The 20,970-nt window shown below is 39.2% G+C and overlaps 1 protein-coding gene across 9 annotated transcripts in view; it reads right to left on the bottom strand.

The window, feature by feature from the left end:
- Positions 1-20,970, bottom strand: part of FRMD4B (FERM domain containing 4B) — a 362,040-nt gene that overhangs the window by 134,138 nt on the left and 206,932 nt on the right. For 5 of the 9 annotated variants that reach the window (XM_077128740.1, XM_077128741.1, XM_077128735.1 and 2 more), the window contains 3 exons: positions 9,608-9,673; positions 7,707-7,801; positions 40-132 (listed from right to left, as the gene is read on the bottom strand). In XM_077128740.1, the coding sequence (XP_076984855.1) occupies positions 40-132; positions 7,707-7,801; positions 9,608-9,673 (254 nt within the window). Of the gene's footprint in view, positions 1-39; positions 133-7,706; positions 7,802-9,607; positions 9,674-12,663; positions 12,685-12,768; positions 15,132-15,666; positions 16,094-20,970 lie in introns of those variants that run through there. The other 4 variants (XM_077128742.1, XM_077128737.1, XM_077128739.1 and 1 more) reach the window with 4 other exon arrangements.

The following is a 20,970-nucleotide window of genomic DNA, read 5'->3' as shown; positions in this document are numbered from 1 at the left end:
AAGGGGGATGGGGTACTGGGTGCATCTATGGGTACCTACCTTACAGCAAAGTACAGAGTGGCTGGGCCTGGCTTCTTGGGCAAATCATGGTCAAGGACTCGATGATCTAACTGTAGCCAGTTCTGCTGACCTCTGTGAAAGCAAAGCAAAGCAAAAGTATTCAACAGAAAGACAGAGAAAAGTTCAGTAACATGCAGGGGTGGCATGGCTGTGGGGAGTTACTCTATTACACTGATGGTAAGAGTATAACATTTTACAAGCAGTAATGAGGCCAACTTAGCAATTTCTGTCCCAATTACAAAAACACATGCCCCTGAATTAGCATTTCCACTTCCAGGAATTTATCAATGTAAATTTGCATACTTGAAAAAAATGACCTATGCATAAAGTCATTCACTGTAGCACTGTTTGTAATAGCAAAAAGGCTGGAAACAACTCCAATGTCCAATAGGATATTGTTTAAAATATTATTATTTTAATTTTAAACTGCACACGAAATACAATGTAGCCATAAAAAAGGATGAAGAACCTCTTTGCAAACTTATTTTGAACAATTCCTAAGAGACACTATTAAATGAAAATGTAAAATGTATAATAGTAAACACAGCATATCACCATTCTCTGTATTAAAAAATGGATATACCTATGTGTGTGTATATGTATTATACAGAGGAACAAAAAACTGATAACGCTGACATTAAATATATTAATATTTAAATTCTTAGTAAATACGAAATCTGGAATATTTTTAGATAGTCATGAAGGGGAAAACCTGTTTAATGAAATCAAAGATAACAATACCACAGCCTTTTAAAAAAATGTTTTTATTGAGAAATCTTCATACACATATAGTCCATACACAGTATACAATCAACGGCTCACAATATCATCATATAGTTGTGTATTCATCACCAAGATCATTTTTAGAACATTTGCATCACTCCAGAAAAGGAAATAAGAAGAAAAAAGGCAAAACTCATACATCCCATACCCTTTACCCCTCCCTCTCATTGACCATTAGTATTTCAATCTACCCATTTTTTACCTTTCTCCGCCCCCTATTATTTATTTATTTTTTATGCTTATTATTTTACTTATCTGTCCACACCTTGGATAAAAGGGGCATCAGACACAAGGTTTTCACACTCACACTGTCACACTGTAAAAGCTATATAATTATACAATCGTCTTCAAGAATCAAGGCTACTGGTACACAGCTTACTGGAACAGTTTCAGGTACTTCCCTCCAGCCACTCCAATACATCACAAATGAAAAAAGGGGATAGATATATAATGCATAAGAATAACCTCCAGGATAATATTTTGACTCTGAAATCTGTCAGCTACTAAAACTTTATGTTGTCTCATTTCTCTCTTCCCCCTTTTGGTCAAGAAGGCTTTCTCACTCTCATGATGCCAGGTCCCAGTTTATCCCAGGAGTTCTTTCCAAATTGCCAGGGAAATTTACACCCCTGGGCGTCATGTCCCACGTAGGGGGTGGGTGGGTAGGGCAATGAGTTTATTTGCCAAATAAATGGCTTAGAGAGAGAGAGATTACATCAGAGCAACAAAAGAGATTCTCTAGAGGTGACTCTTAGCCATAATTTTAAGTAGGCTTAGCTTCTCCTTTGCAGGAATAAATTTCACAGGGGTGAACCCCAAGACTGAAGCTCAGCCAATTGAATTGGTTGTCCCTACTGCTTACTCTGGGATATACTGGGGCATCACACTAACCTGTACAAACCAACAAGATGTCATGCCCTATTCAAGATTTCATATACTTATGGTGCTCAACTAAACTGATTATACAAGTTAAATTAGGTAATGCTCTACTCAAAATACAAATTTTGCACCAAATGAACATCTCTCCCTTTGGTCTCACACAGACGTTGATGTTTTAAAATATGGACCATATTATCCTTTACCCTGTATTCTGATTTACCTTAGTCCTATCCACATCAGCTTCATTCATATCTCTAGTCAAAGTCTGACCACTTTTTCAACTTTTTAAACAGCTGCTGTATGGGGTAATGCTGACTTTCATAGCTTCAGTGCTCTACCTCTGAGTCTCAGGTGCCATATAAATGCACAAAGTTTCAAGGAATGATCAGATTATACAAAAACAGCTCAGTATATCTCAGAGTTTGGAAATAACAGTTGCAACTCCTGAATATATGTGATTGCTATATGAGAATCTCAAAGTCCCCTCATTAATGTAAGTGAGACCATATAGTATTTATCCTTTTGTTTCTGGGTAATTTCACTCAACATAATGTCCTCAAAGTTCATCCACGCTTTTACATGCTTCATGAATTTATTCTATCTCACAGCTGCGTAATATTCCATCGTACGTATATATCACAGCTTGTTTAGCCACTCATTTGCTGATGGACATTTGGGCTGTTTCCATCTCTTGGCAATCATAGATAATGCTGCTATAAATTTTGGTGTGCCACAGCCTTTTTACAAGTACATGGCTGAATATTCTCTGGGTGCTATTTTTGTATGTATATTTAAACCTACTAATATTTAAGCATGTATTTGTTAATCTACTCAAGAGCCTTACCAAGTTCATGGGAATGAACAGTTCTCCCCAGACTTTGACATCTGAGGTATCTAAAGGGTCGAGGATTCTGTGGCTTGGAAATGTTTACGTGACATTTCCAAGGTTGTTCAACCAATTGATCCATTTTCATCTGTAAATTCTCAGAAAGCACAGACCCCATTTTACTGGCATACATAAAATTCAATGTAAGAACAAGTTGATGGTGATGGAGTGTCAAATTGTAACAAAACCTGTAATGGGACAGAAGATAGTTTCTAATCTATTTTGGTCCTCGAGTAAATAAATTTTTTTTGTAATGAATAAGCTGTATTCGTTATAAGTGGATAGGAAAAGTGGACATAAATGATGATACTCATGATGATGATGATGATTTTAACAGCTACTCTTTATTGAGTAATACAGAGTAAAATAAAAGTAATTCCTGTGCCAGGGATCAAGTTGGGACTTTTTATATATTAATGCTAAATTCTGTAATAAGTCTACACAGAAAGTGGCAAAGCTGGAATGTGGACTCAGGACTTTCCATAGAAGAGAAAATGAGACTGGAAAGTTGAGTAACTTGTATAATAACTTTTGGCTCAGTCTCTGTCACTTACCAGTTGTTACACTGGAAAAAGGGTGTCTTTGTTCCTGTAATTATACGATGAGGCTTCTGATAACTGTCCTAGCTTTCCTTGGAGGAATAATTTGAAGATAAAGCTGCCTACATAGGTGACATAAGGGGAGATTCTTGGAAGTATTTCTTTTTGTGCATAAAAAAAAAGCTAGGGGACTGGAAGGGATTCTTATACCATATTTCATCAAGTTTAATATTTTTCCCTATTTAAAGACATCTCCCAATTGCAGAGATGTTAAAAAGTGTGTCTTAGAATTCATAAAATATGTTATTGTATCAAGTCTCCAAGGTTTTCTTACAGAAAATGAGACAAATTTTTATATAGGAAAGATATGGCAGCATTTAGAAAGTATAACATATATGGATATGAATCTGGGCAGAATGATGTCCAAGACTGAATGAAGCAAGTTACAAAATAGTATACGATACATATATCAATTATATCAACCTCAGAAACAAACTCAAAACACTATTGCATATGGATGAAAATACTTAGATAAAGTGCTGGAGAGAGATAGACCAAACTGCTAACAGTGGTGTCATCTCTGAGGAAGAAACTACAAGAGGAATGAGGAGGTAATGGAAAGGTACTGATCTTAACTATGATGCTAAATGTTTTTATAAGAAGATTCATGTACAAGTAATGTGAAAATTTTTTAAAAGAATAATTTAGAAATTAGATTTAAAAAAAATTCATCCATTACCTCACCAACTGGAGAAAGTATGGAAGAAGAAAAAAGAGTGAAAATTATCCAAAATTTCACCACTGAGAAATAATCAAGGTTAACATGCTGTTGCTTACACTTTGACATGAAATGAAATCGTTCACCCCCATCGAACTGTACAAGTCAACCACAGAGCAGGTCTTCTTTTGGCTAGAATAATTTCAATGAAAGGTCAATCTTCTCAGGCCCATCAAAAGGATCAAAGACAATTCACACTTATTTGTTATTTCTTCATAAACAGAGCTTAGTTCGCAAAAACTTTCAAAACATCAGAAGAAAAAAAGAAAGGTTGAAGGGAACTACTATGGTGAACTGAAAGGCCGGGGTCTCAGGAGGGCCGTGACTGCCCTCTAGGGGTGAGAGACTCACCCTGCACACAGAAGGCCAGAAGGAACTAACAAATGTCATCTCCCTGCCCTTTGACACTGACCATGTTTTTGTTTTTGTTGGACATCCTCGCTACCTTTATTACATAACCGCAGTCTCTTTTTCTATGTACTGGGTATAGACAGTAGCTAGTTTCCATTGACAGAATGTTCCCTTCAGCTTTGCCTTATTCTGTTTAGAAAAGTTCACTAAAGGCAAATGGGTGATGTGGCATCTTGGCTGGAGAATGCAATTCAGACATCATCCTGATTGGGACCCAGTTCAGTGGTTTTATTAGGGAAAAAAAGTGCTGAAAGAAAATACTTTCCAGAAAGATTTACCAGACAAAGAAAAAGAACTAGGCTGGTGACCAACACATTCCAAGGAGACACCATTAGACAGAAGCAGTTTTCCAGACCTATTCCCCAGAAAGGTGAAAACGGCCGATTTCAGCCCCCACTCCCCTCCCCCAAAGCCCAGCTCTTAATTCTGAGAATAAACACAGCTAGAGCCAGAAAAGATCTTCCCACACTAGTCACAATTCAAAAATAGTCTTTGCTGTCATTTGCAGTGGAATACGCTGAAGATATTTGAAGCCAGGCTTCTTGGAAAGACTATAACCATTGACCACTGTGGCCAAGGACTTAATTGGAGATTCTTGCATGAGACATTTGTCTTCCAATTTAGTCGTTAGGAAGAAATCCCAGGGCAGATGAGAAAGAAGGATGGCCCACGTCATTAAAGGAGGACATTCATATTATCCCTTTTCTTTCTGAAGAGAAGGTCCCTAGAGTCTGAATGCCTGATTTATGCTCATTTCAGCCTGGAGCTTTTCCAGAAAGCTTCTATGTGGCCAGGTCCCCTGTTTCCCAGCTGGTCATGCATCCTGCAGCCTGGGGAACCCCTGACACTGCAGCCGTAAGTCATGTCCTTCCTCTGCATAACAGCTTTCAGAGCCTGGCGGTGCCTTCCAAGTCTGTAGGACCCACAGGACTGACCCATGATCTTGTCCCTCTCACATCTTACTCCATCATCAGACCAGTCTCCTCACCGCTGGGCAGTGTACCGTGTTCACTACCACGGCCATGCACTCGTCCACAAGGGGCCTCTTGCCTGGAATGCCATCACCTCTCCCCTCTCTCTAAAGCCTACCTGACCTGCCAGGTCCAAATTTAGTTACCCTCCTGTGTGAAGCCCACTCTGACTCCTCTGTCTACCATCACCCTTTTTCCTTCTAAATGTTTATCCTACTGCCATGACAACTACTAATATGAAGACTGCTCCCTTCTATTGTATGCCTTTGTATATGTATTACTAATTTAATAGTACATAATATTTAGTATCCTATTATGTATGCCTTATATAATACCTATTGTATGGATACTATTATTATTATGCCCAGTTACAGATGAGAGAACCGAGTGTCAGAGATGTTAAGTAAGTGGCCTAAGATCACGCAGCCCCCAGATCATGTTATCTGGACCCTGCCTCTCTCTCAAACCTTACCTTATAAAGGGGACTACTTTCCCCTTTAGACACACTGGTCCTTTTTTTCCTTAAGAAAAAAAAAAAAAAGGCAAGCTCAGTACCACCCCAGGGCTCTTGCACTGGCTTTTGCCTGGAATGCCTCCCCCAAATGTTGCAGAGTTGGTTTGTGCTTTTCATTTAGATCTTGGCTGAAATGTCACCTCCTACAAGATATCCCACCCTGTCTAAAACCGCCCCGCCCCACCCCCCACCATGATTTTCTTGATCATGGCACCTTATTTTATCTTCTTCAAAGCACTTCTCATTTCTGACATTTTCTAATATATCTATTTGTTTACTTGTTACCCTAGACCATACCAATGCAATGTAAGGTCCATGAAAGCGGGGGCCTCGTCTGGGTTGCTCACAGCTGAATCTTTGGGACCCAGAACAATGACTGGCATTTCGTAAGTGCTCAGGAAGTGTTTGTTGAATGAGTAAATTATTCCAGTATCCACCTTCTTCACCACTAAGCCATGTGACCTCCCCCTAAACTACAATGCTTGGAACATTTACAGTTTATATCATATAACTTAGTCATTAGGTATTAGAAGTTTTATGCCTTATATTGTTTGTTATTATTTCATTCGTATTCAGATGCAATCTGTATGTCTGTTGTGTGTTTAATCCTTGACTCGCGTGCGTTACTCTTATCCATGCAGCTATAGCACGTTGTCAATGGATCTCTGCATTTTCTATTTCATCCAGCAGAGGGCTAATGGCATGTGGCACTCAAATTGTTGAGGGAACAGATAATTTTGTGAGTGAGAGTGAGCTGAGTGATGTTGGGTGTTTTTTTTTTTTTTTCCTTAATGAAGCCTGTTGAGGAAATATACTGATCCCAGAATAAAAATGTTCTGGTTCTTCTGTATCTCCTGACAACCCGCTATCATTTATGACTGCCCCTTGAGTCCTGGTTTTTACCCAGCCAAAGCACTGAGCCTGTCGGAATTTCCAGCAGCTTCTAGGCTTGCAGCCTGTCCAGGCTGGAAGCAATCAGAAGCCACAAAGTGTTAAAGACAAGTTAGTTCCTTCTTGAGATTATTTTCACCCGCTGAAACTGATGAACTGAAAGTAACATCTAAACTAGGAGAGTCATGGAAAGAACACCAGGTGGTTGGCCAAAATATTTTGTGTCTGGAATACACTTTTCTTGAATTGTAATATCTAAGGAGCTCCTTGGAAATTATCCCAGAAAGGGGGAAGATGCTTTGGTAACATAGTAGGCTGTTATAAGATAGGCACCTAGGGCTGCCGTAAAAAAGACACGCAAACTTACACAGAGAAAAGAGCTAAGGAGTCCCAACTCCGCTTAATGGAAATTTAGATTAAAGAGCTAACAAGTCCCAACTTCGCTTAATGGAAATTTAGATTTTCATCAATTTATTGCTATATACTCAGCTCAATTCAGAGTGGATTTAAACTGTCTATAAATATATACAATAGCAAATGAATCTAGGTAGAAGTTAAAAGCTTCATTCCATATTGAACCATTTGCACAGTTTTTGAGTGGGCCATAATTTGCCTTTAAGTTTTCTTGCAAGCAATACCAAAATAGTAATTCTGTTTCAAGTTATGATTAATGATGATGTAGGATTTCTATTGCTGACACAAGATGAATAAGCAAATACCACCACATTCAAAGAAAAGTGAAGGCAGACTATCAACAATAACAGACTCATTCCAACAAATTTCTATAATACTTAGAACAATATTGTGAGGTCACAAAATGATCAAATTCCTTTTCTTGTCTTTCTCTGCAATGGTCCTAGGAGAAAAGCCCTGCATTTCAAAACCTTTAACTAAGCAAGACACATTCCAATTCTTGGAACATATTTTCCCTTTCTGCTAATTATGAATGACACAGTAGGTAGTCCAGGTAAAAGGTACAGAAATGAAAACTTACGTGTCATCTATATATGTTATTCCAAAGTACTCCTTTTCCTTCAGATTGAAATGTGAAGCCACGAGGTCCAGCAACTCTCTTGACAAAAGTTTGGGCTGTCAAGATAGAAATCTTATTAGAAACAATTTGGCTGCTCTCTCTCTTATTGCTGCCATCTTTCTCTGCCCTAAATATTAGCAGTTTTTATTTGCTTGCTTTCAAAAACCTGTTCCATTTAGCTGCTGGGGTTAACTTATGACAGACCATTTTCTAAGACAAGTGAGGAAGAAGAGGAGATGGAAACAGGAACATCACGGTGAGATCATCATTTCTGTATATTTGCAATTCAATTGAATACCTCATTTTTTTCCCCTTCTAAAGTAATAATGTGCTTGTTAAACAGTGGGTGTTTTGGAAAAAATAAGCTTTTATATGTTATACAGCTCTAGTAAACAAGACAACGAATATCAAAAACCTCATGACCTGGTTATTTGTGATATTATAACAGACTGTAAGAACAACAGTGCTTGACAGGGGCCAGCTGAAGAGACCCACGGGCCAAGGCTCAGCGATGCCACAGACAGAATTAACAGTAAAGGTGACAATTTATTACGCTGAACACTACCTACCCATTGTCTTATTTAATTTTCACAATAAGCCTACGAGGTAGGGATTCTTATTTCCATTTTACAGATAAACCAACCTAAGCTGAGAGAAGTTAAGTACCTTGGTTGATATGTTAGGAAGTGCTAATAAGGGAAGGGATTTGACCAAAGATATGTCTGATTTCAAAGCTTAGAGACAAAGTTTTCATTTGTCTCTAAGGATGGAGTAATCATATACATTTTGCAGACCATCACCAATAATATTTACTGTGCACACAGGAGAAGGCTGTAAGCCATGAGCTTTTGGGAAGCACTGAGCTTGGTGGGATGGCTTGGGTTTGGAGCCAGCCAGAGTTGGGTTCCCGATCCGGCCTGGAATGGGAAATGACACTGGACATGCAGGGACTGGGGAAGGAAAGTGAGAATGTAGGGGGGCATCCCAGAAGGACCCTTTCTGAACTTGGAGCCAAAGGCTTCAAGTTTAAGGGCCGGATGTTGGATATTGGGTAGGTAGGAAAAAAGAATGGACATGATTAAAAAAACAAAATAAGAGGAAATCTAGACTGAAAGGTCTGTTCTGGTGAAAAGCTATTGTTGACAGTACTATTTTCATTCTGAATTGAAGTCTAGGCACAGTGGCTGGGGACAAGCCTCAGGAAGGAAAAGAATTTAGGTTTGGACAATGCAGAGAATTCTAGCCTAGAAGTGGGTGTGTCTGTTGGCAAGGGCTTCCACAACTTTTTAAGATTATGGTTTAGAGTGTTTGGCGAGTAAAAAAAGAAGCATCAACAGTGAAAATATCACTGCCATATAATGACACCCACTTTACAAAGCGATTTCCATCCAGAAATACCATCTGACTTGGACTTGACCATAACTCCGTGAGGAAGGCTAGGCGGTCTGAATCCCAGGTCACAGATGATGCAACTGGACAATGCCACGTGGCTGGAAGGTGGCAGAATGCGGGTTCACATTTCACAGTAACCCTTTCAGGGAAGGGTTATGGTCCCCAATTGGCCAATGAGGGGTTCAGAGAACTAAGGTCTCTCACCTGGGGTCTGAGTGACCTTCCTGAGTGTTGAAGCTGAGATCAGAACCCAGGTGTCTCCGAATGCATGTCAGTAGGCAAGGGTTACTCTTACATACAGATCAAATTTTCTGACATCAGACTGCTCTTTCCCCCTCAATCTGTTCAGAGCCATTGGCTTAGATCTGTTCAGAGCCATTGGCTTAGAGGCATAGATAAGGGAGCAGCCTGGACACAGGCTCTGAGGCTCATAGAAGGATTCAGGGTGTCCTTTCGTGGGCAGCACCTACCTGAACCAACAGCTCCAGTCTCCTGTCATCCAGGAGGTGCACCTGGCAGTGCCTGCCTTCTGTCATCTGCAAGGACAAGACAGTGACAATGGTATCAGTGGGGCTGTCAAGAACACCTTTAAACGCGCATGACCATTTATTTAACATGTGATATCTCAGCCTAAAAATGGTTTCAGGTGAATGAAATCTCATCACCAGATGAATTAAATGGCATTAATTCTTGGACTTAAAAGACGAAAAGAAAAATGATTGTTCAATCCATTAATAAAATAATGCCTATATAGTGTATGATATTCAAACAATGTACCAGATTTTATTATGAAAAGTTGGTCTCTTTCCCAGAGGAAGCTAGTCTTTTTCCTAGAACAAATATTTTACTTTTCAATTGGAAAGGCCTTAATTCATTAGTGGGTTTTAATAAATACGACACATGCATAATTACAAGAAGGAAAATGTAAGATACCAATGTTAAAATTGAATTTTTGAAACTTTTGTCCTCCCCTTTTTAGTATATCAACACTGTACTTAAAAAAAGTTAATAGTTTGATATACAAATTTCCATTGATTCTTCATCAGTTACAACAGCAGCACTGAGAAATAGTCTTAGTAAAATATTAAACAATGCATAGAATTCAAAGATTTTCCCCTGATCAACCAATGCCCCAAACCACTTTACCTGCAGAAATTACCACTCTATTACTTTGCAGTGAACACTTACCATCTTATAGTGTATTTTCAGATATATACACGTACATATGAAAACATTTTCATATTAAACGTTTTAATTTAATACTGTCATATTGGACATATTGTTCTGCAAACGAGACAATTACTTTTAATACTTTTTGCATACGTAACCATGCAGAAATTTCATACACATATATGTGAATGTGTGTTGTGCATAAATTTTTTTTCAATGCAAGTGAGCATATGCTACATTCAATGTTTTGCCCCATACTTTTTAAATTCCAGTATCAGCACATATAGGTCAATCTCATTTTTTTTTAAGGGCTGTACAGCTCTGCACATCTAGCTTTGCACACAGATGAAGAATTCCTGGGTCACTTTTGAGACCCATGGGCAGCATTTTGTCTCTCAGCTGCTGTACAAAACAATAAGGCCTGAGAACTTAAATACATGTGTTTTGGTTCGGAGCTGTTATGTAGCCCACAAAAGGCCATGCTCTTTTAATCCATTACTGTGGGTACTGATGTTGCTGTGGGTGGGACTTTTGGCCAGGTTGTTCTCAATTGAGATGTGAACCAGCCCATTCTAGGTGGGTCTTAATCCTCTTACCAGAGTCCTTTATCAGAGGGTAAGGAGGGTAAGAATTCAGAGAAGCCCTAGAGAAGCAGAGAGATGAATTTAAGAGAAGCTTATAGAAAAAAACCCCGAGGAGCTGAGAGAAGAAGCTCTGAAGCCAGAAGCTGAAAGCAATGAAACCTGGGGAGACCAGCAGACAGGGACGATATGACTTCCCATGTGACAGAGGTGTCCCAGATGCCTGCAGCCTTTCTTCAGAGAAGGTATTATCTTGTTGATGCCTTAATTTGGACATTTTCATGGCCTTAGATCTGTAAGTTTGTAAGCTAATAAATCTCCATTGTAAAAGCCAACTCATTTCTGGTATATAGCATTCTGACAGCTTTAGCAAACTGAAACAGTATGTAAAGCCAATTTTTTTTTTAAAGCTTCCATTTTGGGGCACCAATTATACACTCAGCACTGTGCTAGGTATTTCATATATATTACCTCTGAGCCACACAGTCCTCTTATGGGATTGGTGTTATTCCCATTTAACAGATGAGGACATTGAGACTCCGAGTAGAATAGGGGTTTTCAATGTGAAAAATACTACATATTGCACACACACATATATATATATATTTTAAAAGGGGAATAAAAAAATTTTTATTAATAAAACCCATTAACATACAATATGAACATTCTTCTTTTTCATCACATAGTTGTATATTCATCATCATGATTATTTCTTAGAACATTTGCATCAATTCAGAAAAAGAAATAAAAAAACAGAAAAAAATTCATACATACCATACCCCTTACCCCTCCCTTTCATTGATCACTAGCATTTCAATATACTAAATTTATTTTAACATTTGTTCCCCCTAGTATTCATTTATTTTTAATCCATATGTTTTACTCATTTGTCGATATGGTAGATAAAAGGAGCATAAGACACAAGGTTTTCACAATCACACAGTCACATTGTGAAGGCTATATCATTATACAATCATCTTCAAGAAACATGGCTACTGGAACACAGCTCTACATTTTCAGGCAGTTCCCTCCAGCCTCTCTGTTATGCCTTAACTAAAAAGGTGATATCTATTTAATGCGTAAGAATAACCTCCAGGATAACCTCTCGACTCTGTTTGGAATCTCTCAGCCATTGACACTTTATTTTATCTCATTTCTCTCTTCCCCCTTTGGTCAAGAAGGTTTCTCAGTCTCTTGGAGCACATATAGTTTTGACTGAACTCTGCCCTAAGAGGTTGAAAAGTAGCTCAGGTGGTTCGTTCCCGGTAGTATAGAGGTGTGGGCCACAGAAAGAACTCACTGAATAGGCCTTAAGAGATAAGTAGGTAAATTTACTCTGTCCCAGAGCCACAGATTATGTCCTTAACTCAGCAAAGCCAAGGTCAAATGCCAACTTTCAGTGGCAAGGAGAAAGGAAACTAATCTTTGTTAGTTCCAGGCACTGAGCTAGTCACTTTATGAAAATTATCTCATTAAAACTACATAAAAGTCTCTGATATGAAAACATTGCCATTTAACAGATGAGGAAATTGAGAGAATTTGAGGTGATTTACTCAAAGTAAAAAGCCAAGTTAAGATTTGGATTAAGAGCTAACTAAAAATTTTTAAAAATCATCTTCTACTCTTTCACACTATGGGTGGAAATAAATAAGAGGGAATTAAATAAAGGTCAATTCAAACCATTTTACTTCCTCTGAAAACAACCCATACAAACAAACCCCAAATGCATTCCCTATGGAAAGATACGAAACGTAATACTCAAAAGATGAACTCACACCATAGGAATGTCATAATTCAAAAGATTTCAAGCCACTCTGTTTTCCCATAATCCATACACATTTCCTTTCTGATTTTAAAAAATAGCCTTTTTTTTTTTTAACCTTTCCATTTTGTTCTGGATCTCCCTCAGACTGGACAATTTTCCTTTTTTTCCAACATACCATACAGTAAATGCCTTTTGGGTGTCTACCCAACTCATGACAAGCATGGGCAGTGGCAGTCACGTTTGCTCAACTTGGTCCCTTCCGTTTGGCCTCAGTTGATTGGACCAGGGAGAGACACGTGGTCTGAGCTGGGCCAATCAGGACCTGACTCTGTGAGCCTGGAATTGGGGCTGAGAGGAGAAAAACCTGGTTGCTATGGGGTTACCATAGTCCATTATGTGTGCAGAAAAAGGAAAGCCTTTTCAAAGAGAATGAAGCAGACATGCAGCTAAAAGGAGGCAAGACAAATCATGTGGACTGAGAGGAAAGGCTTGAGAGTTTCTGCCAGGGTTCCTAACTGCTTTCCAGTCCATTTCTAGTCCCTTTTACTGGTATTGGTGAATTCCTTGAGTTCTATAGTCCTTGAGTTCTATGAAACACCCTTAAATTCCCTCAACAAATTCACTTTTTTTTTTTTCCCTACTTATGTTAACTTGAGTTAACATAATTTTGCTTCTTGCGATTAAAGGGTGTCCAGAAGACAGACTTGTCAATAATGGCCAATCATTTGTGCTTCCATAGATGGGAAGACAACAGCTGAGAGAGGCTGGCACGTGGGGAGCCCATGAACAAACACCCCAGTGTAGGACGTGATGAGACCCCACAGGGCAAGCCGGAGATGGGCAGTGCAGATGAACTGGACAGAAAGAAACCAATTTTACTCAAACGCTGGCACATTCCATGAGCAGGATTCACCAAGCACTCCCTGGGAGGGTGGTTCCTCTGAGAGGTCAGAGGGCTGAGTAGATGATCATCATTAGCAATAGAAAGGCCTGCCCTTGTCATGTATTTAAATTGCAGGTTGAAAAGTGATAGATGCATTCTGTTCATTAAAACAGTGCTTATAAGTGAATTTTAGTTGAAAATATTAGCAATCAGGAGATGCCACCTAATAAAAACTCAGATTTAGAGCATCTTTGGAAAAACAGATTCGGAAACGCGGCTTGATTTCCTCCGTTGCAACATTTGGCCAGGATGGAGCCAAGCAGCCCCCTCGTTAGATGGGTGTTGTGGTTTCTGGCTCACTGGTTTTTATTACCTGCCAGGTTCCTGGGAGTCCTGACATCCAAATGAGCAGACTCTGATTTAAGTTCACGTGGTACCAGGAAAGAAACACAACCAACATCAACAGAGGGTCTGCTGTATACCAAGCAAAGTACTTGACACAGAGCAGTTATTAGGTATAGGATTTCTCTCTAAGCACAAGCCTACGAAGGGGCATTTTCATTTTAAGCATCAGGAAACTGAGGCCTGAGAAATCATCTAATTGTACAGGGTTTCTAAGCTAAAATCATATTTTATTTCTAACTAGCTGTGTTACTTTGGGGAATCTACTGAACTTCTCTGAGCCTCATCAGCAATACCCTGAAAGCTCTCAATCTGATGTCTCTGAAAGTTAAACAAACCACTTCTGAGGGCAACAATTACTATAGTTTCTACTTATTTAAACGTGACAAACAAACATGCTTTTTTGGGGATGCATGGTCCGGGAATCGAACCCAGGTCTCCGGCATGAAAGGCAGGCATTCTACAAACATGCTTTTTAAAGGGAGAAATAACACTAGCCCATTTGATAGAGGATAGGTGACAGGTAAAGTTCACAAGCACATGGCAGAAAGTGTCCAGAGCTGACGTAGGGGACATAAAGAAAGAGGTGGGTAACTGCAAGTCCCACTTGCCTTCTGTGCACCCAGCACCTGACTAAGCGCTTTAATAATAACACTAATAATACTACCAATAGGTGCATTCTGTATTCCAGGCATTGCACTTAAGCACTTCACATGTATTATATTCAACCCTCACGATACTCAGATGAGGCGGGTACTCTCATCACCCCAGTTTTGCAGTGAAACTGAAGTTACAGAGATGACAAATAACAAGATCAGTAAATAGCAGCACTAGACCAGAATTCAAAGCCCAAGCTCTTAACCACTCAGCTGTACACAATATTACAGACACTCAAAAGTGAGGAAGTGTGGAAATACCATCCCACGCAGCCCATTTCCAAAGGATTAGATGAGTAGGTGGGAAAGGGAGGGAAACACCATCATAAAGCAGTTACGAAAAATCATTTCAGTTCTGGAGAAAAAGGGTTGACTGGAAATAGAACTGTACACTTTATAACCAGAAAGAATCTTAGAAGACAGTAAATATCAGCTGCATGTTTCAGATATGGGGAAACTATGGCCTACAAAGTAGTGAATGGGGAGCCACTCAAGATGTGTCCTGAGCTGCAGAGCTAGTTAATTCTAGCCCTGGGATTAAAATTCAGGACTTCTGACTCCCAGACCAGAGCATAAATGATGTACCAAAGGTTACTCAGTTAATAAATCCCTTCTTATCCAAGTACACTTTTTTTTTGGGGTGGGGGGAAGGATTTTTAAGTACTCTAATAATAAAAAACAAACAAACAAAAAAAACAGCCCACAAAAACCAAAGTAAGCATTTCTTATTTATTTTAAAATATGACCCTCACCAAGGGTTTATCTTACAATTTCAATGACAAGAGTTTTATTTGAAGGGAGCTGTACAGGAAGCACAATATTTATGCCTGCAAATACAGAATCACATTGAACTTCACAAAGACCATCAGAATGGTTTCCGATTTGAGCCCTACCCAAAGGGAGCTAATCACAGCAATCCCTTGCACAGAATAAAACTTAAAAAAAGAGATCTTTTTGCAACGTTTCACTTCAAACCCATCCAGATTAATACCCTTCCCACTACCTCCTTCCCCATTCAGACCCAGGAATTCCAAGGTTAAAATCATCATGCACATTGGATTGAATCTCCCACCTCAGGCCGTGGCTGCCCTGCCTTCGCTGCCAAGCTGGAAAGGGTGGATCCTCAGAATGCCAGCACTGAATGCCGGGGACAGGCTCTGTCCATCTGGTCCGCGGTCAAATGAGGAAGATCAGAAGGGAAGTGAGAACCTGCCACAGGCCAGACCTTTGGTTTCATGTTGTGTCCACATGCAAGAACCCATATGGAGGGTCAAACCTGCATGAAAATGCCCCCCAATTATGTCTACCTGATGGGAGGACAAGAGAGAGGAGAGTGAACTGAGTCAAAACTGAAAGGTAAATTGAGGCAGGGCAGTGTGGGACCCTTCCTAACAAGTGAGATAGTGTGGAAAGCAACAGGAAATAACTTCAAAAAAAGATCCCAACCCTAGTCTATGTTTTAATAGTTCTTTGGAATAGGGAAATGTGAAAGCTTGGTAAGAAAGCAGCCAGCCTGTTATTTATTTATTTAATTTGCTTACCCCCCCCACCCCGCCCCCCTCTCATTCCTTTTGACCTTTTCCGAAAGCTTAGCATGAGAGGGCATGCCTCATAAAAACACCTCAGGGTTTTCTTTACTTTCTTTTTTCTTTATTTATTAAACATACCAACATACAAACACAAACATTCTTACCATATGATCATTCCATTCTACATATATAATCAGTAATTCACTCTATCATCACATAGTTGTATATTCATCATCACAATCATTTCCTAGAACATTTGCATCAATTCAGAAAAAGAAATAAAAAGAAAACAGAAAAAAATTCGTACATACTGTACCTCTTACCCCTCCCTTTCATTCATCACTAGCATTTTGATCTACTAAATTTATTTCAACATTTATTTTTCCTATTATTTATTTATTTTTAATCCACATGTTTTACTCGTCTGTCAATAAGGTAGATAAAAGGAGCATCAGACACAATGTTTTCACAGTCACACAGTCACATTGTGAAAGCTATATCATTATACAATCATCTTCAAGAAACATGGCTACTGGAACACAGTGCTACATTTTCAGGCAGTTCCCTCTAGCCTCTCCATTACACCTTGACTAAAAAGATGATATCTATATTATGCCTAAGAATAACCTTCAAGATAATCTCGATTCTGTTTGAAATCTCTCAGCCATTGACACTTTATTTTGTCTCATTTCCCTCTTCCCCTTTTGGCCAAGAAGGTTTTCTCAATCCCTTGATGCTGAGTCCCAACTCATTCTAGGATTTCTGTCCCACGTTGCCAGGGACACCCCTGGGAGTCATGTCCCACGTAGAGAGGGTGAGGGCAGTGAGTTTGCCTGTTGTGTTGGCTGAGAGAGAGAAGCCACATCTGAGCAACAAAAGAGGTTCTCTGGGGATGACTCTTAGGCTTAATTTTAAGTAGGCTTAGCCTATCTTTTGTGGGGTTAAGTTTCATATGAACAAACCCCAAAATTGGGGCTCAGCCTATTGCTTTGGTTGTCCCCACTGCTTGTGAGAATATCAAGAATTCTTCACTTGGGGAAGTTGAATTTTCCCCCTTTCTCACCATTCCACCAAGAAGATTTTGCAAGTACCTTTTAATTCATTGCTCAAATCACTTTGGGATTTATTGGGGCATCACTCTGGACAAACCTACAAAATCTCATGCCTTGCTCAGGATTCCATGTACTATGGCGTTCAATTAAGCTGTCCACATAAGTTATACTAGGAAATGCAACTAGTCAAAATATAAATATTATACCAAATAAACATTTTTTGCTTTAGTCTCGTACATAAGCTAAAGTTTTTAAATATTAATTACCACCTATTTTCAACACCCTGCAATATTGACATTCCTTTGTTCTTCCTCCTGCAAAAACATTCTTATTTGTATATTTAGTCACTATCATTATACATTCTAGGCATTCCCAGATTATAACATCTCAGTCTTTATCGTATATCTTTTGTTCTGATTTCATTTGTGCCCCCAGGCCTCCTCCCTCTATCATTCTCGCATTCAGCTTCATTCAGTGTTCTAACATTATTGTATTACAGTTAGGTAGTATTGTGCTATCCATTTCTGAATTTTTACAATCAGTCCTGTTGCACAATCTGTATCCCTTCAGCTCCAATTACCCACTATCTATCCTATTTCTATCTCCTGATGGTCTGTTACCAACTGAAGTTTTCCAAGTTCATTCACTAATGTTAGTTCATATCAGTGAGACCATATAGTATTTGACCTGTTGTTTCTGGCTAATCTCACTCAGCATAATGTCCTCAAGGTCCATCCATGTTTGCACATACTTCATAACTTTATTCTGTCTTACAGCTGCGTAATATTCCAGCTTGTTTAGCCACTCATCTGTTGATGGACATTTTGGTTGTTTCCATCTCTTGCCAATTGTAAATAATGCTGCTATAAACATTGGTGTGCAAAAGTGCATTTGTGTCTTTGCCCTCATGTCCTCTGAGGAGATACCTAGCAATGGTATTGCCGGGTCATATGGCAATTCTATGCTTAGCTTCCTGAGGAACCGCCAAACTGCCTTCCATAGTAGCTGTACCATTTGACATTCCCACCAACAGTGGGTAAGTGTGCCTCTTTCTCCACATCCTCTCCAGCACTTGTCATTTTCTGTTTTATTGATAGTGGCCATTCTGGTGGGTGTGAGATGATATCTCATTGTGGTTTTGATTTGCATTTCCCTAATAGCCAGGGAAGTTGAGCATCTTTTCATGTGCCTTTTGGCCATTTGTATTTCCTCTTCTGAGAAAAGTCTGTTCATGTCTTTTGTCCATTTTTTAATTGGGCTGTCTTTTTGTTGTTGAGTTGAACAATCTCTTTATATATTCTAATACTAGACCTTTATCTGATATATTGTTTCCAAATATTGTTTCCCATTGTGTAGGCTGTCGTTTTACTTTCTTGATGAAGTTCTTTGATGCAGAAAAGCATTTAATTTTGAGGAGTTCCCATTTCTTTCTTCCTTCTATGCTCATGTTTTGGGTGTAAGGTCTAGGAAAATTCCTCCTATTATAAGAGTTATATTTCCCTACATTTTCTTCTGAAAGTTTTATGGCCTTAGAGCTAATGTTTAGGTCTTTGATCCATTTTGAGTTAATTTTGTTATAGGGTGTGAGATATGGATCCTCTTTCATTCTTTTGCATGTAGATATCCAGTTCTCAAGGCATCATTTATTGAAGAGACTGTTCTGTCCCAGGTGAGTTGGCTTGATTGCCTTATCAAAGATCAATTGTTCACGGATGAGAGGGTCTATATCTGAACACTTTATTTGATTCCATTGGTCAATATATTTATCTTTATGCCAGTACCATGCTGTTTTGACCACTGTAGCTTAGTAATATGCCTCAGGTAGCGTGAGACCTCTGACTTCATTTTTCATTCTCAGGATACTTTTAGCTATTCGGGGCACCCTGTCCTTCCAGATAAATTTGGTATTGGTTTTCCTATTTCTGAAAAGTAAGTTTTGGGGATTTTAATTGGTATTGCATTGAATCTGTAAATCAATTTAGGTAGAATTGACATCTTAACTATATTTTGCCTTCCAATCATGAACACCGTATGCCCTTCCATTTATTTAGGTCTTCTGTGATTTCTCTTAACAATTTCTCGTAGTTTTCTTTGTATAGGTCTTTTGTCTCTTTAGTTAAATTTGTTCCTAAATATTTTATTCCTTTCATTGCAGTTGTAAATGGAATTTTTTTCTTGATTTCCCCCTCAGACTGTTCATTACTAGTGTATAGAAACACTACAGATTTTTGAGTGTTAAACTTGTAACCTGCTACTTTGCTGTGCTCATTTATTAGCTCTAGTAGTTTCGCTGTGAATTTTTCGGAGTTTTCCACATATAGTATCAGATGATCTGCAGACAGTGAGGGTTTTACTTCTTCCTTTCCAATTTTGATGTCTTGTATTTCTTTTTCTTGTCTAATTGCTCTGGCTAGAACTTCCAACACAATGTTGAATAACAGTGGTGATAGTGGACATCCTTGTCTTGTTCCTGATCTTAGGGGGAAAGTTTTCAGTTTTTCCCCATTGAGGATGATGTTAGCTGTGGGTTTTTCATATAACCTCAGGGTTTTCTGTGGTGAGACCCATCTAGAATCTGATCCACCATCATCCCTCGCCTGGATTTGTGCAAAATCAGCTTGATCTAACCAGGTTCCATGCTTCCAGTTAACTCCAAAATAGTCCATTCTAAGTGACCACATGAATAATGTCTTCAAAATACAGATCAGGGCGGGTCATGGTGGCTCAGCAGGCAGAGTTCTTGACTGCCATGCCAGAAACCCGGGTTCTATTCACGGTGCCTGACCATGCAACCCCCCCCCCCCGCCCCCCCACAAAACCTCCAGATCAAATCCCTTCATGTCCCTACATAAAACTGTAAAGTGGCTTCCCATTCAATTTAGTGAAGAAACAAAGTTCTTCATCTCACACAAAGCCACTTGATTCCCCATCCTCTCTAATTTTATCTCCAACCCATCATCCTTGCCCCTATGTTCCAGCGCACCAGCCTCTTTTTCCCTTCTCAAAACACCAAGACTTCGCATATGCTGCTTTTTGTGTCTGGAATGTTCTTCTCCCAGATCACTGCATGATTCAGTGCTTTCTCATCTTCAAGGTCTTAAATCAAACATCACTGTCTCAGAAGGCCATCCTGACCTCAATCTCAAGTAAAGCCTGGGCACTCTACTATATCTACATCATGTTGTTTTGTTTCTTTATAGCTAATGCTTCCTATTTATTTGCTAGTTTATCCTTCTCTGTCTTTTTCACATTAGAATGTATGTTCCACTGGAGAAGGGATCTTCACTGTTTTGTCATCATTGTATTCCCAGAGCCCAGAATGACTCAGGACATAAATAAACATTTGCCAAGTGAAGGAATATCCTAAATATTTGGAGCCTAGACACACTTGACACTGAAATGAATTCACAAATGATTTAAATTTATAGAGCATAATCCAAAGTGAGGATGTCCCAAACACCTCACAAGACCTGACCCAGACCGACTCAGAGGTACACACCCAAAACTTTCCACCCAGAGGACAGGGTGTGCTGTTAAACTGCTCATCAGATGAGACATTCTGGAGGAACTGGAGAGAGGTAGAAGGGTCTTATCTAGAACGCTTTTACTCTGGGATCCATTCAGTGGATGGGGTTTTATATTTCACCCAGATGATGTCAATCTCAGCCGAACAGGGCCCCTTTATATCATCTCAGGGTGTTGACTGAATATGAGCTATTGACATCTGAGAATGGCCTAGGCTGACACAGCCATCTCTGAAAGGAGTCAGCTGTGATTTCCCCCCAAGTTCTTTCA

Source organism: Tamandua tetradactyla, chromosome 15, assembly GCF_023851605.1.
Source record: "Tamandua tetradactyla isolate mTamTet1 chromosome 15, mTamTet1.pri, whole genome shotgun sequence".
In the NCBI taxonomy this organism is placed as follows: Eukaryota; Metazoa; Chordata; class Mammalia; order Pilosa; family Myrmecophagidae; genus Tamandua; species Tamandua tetradactyla.
This window is presented reverse-complemented; position numbering and strand designations above follow the sequence as displayed.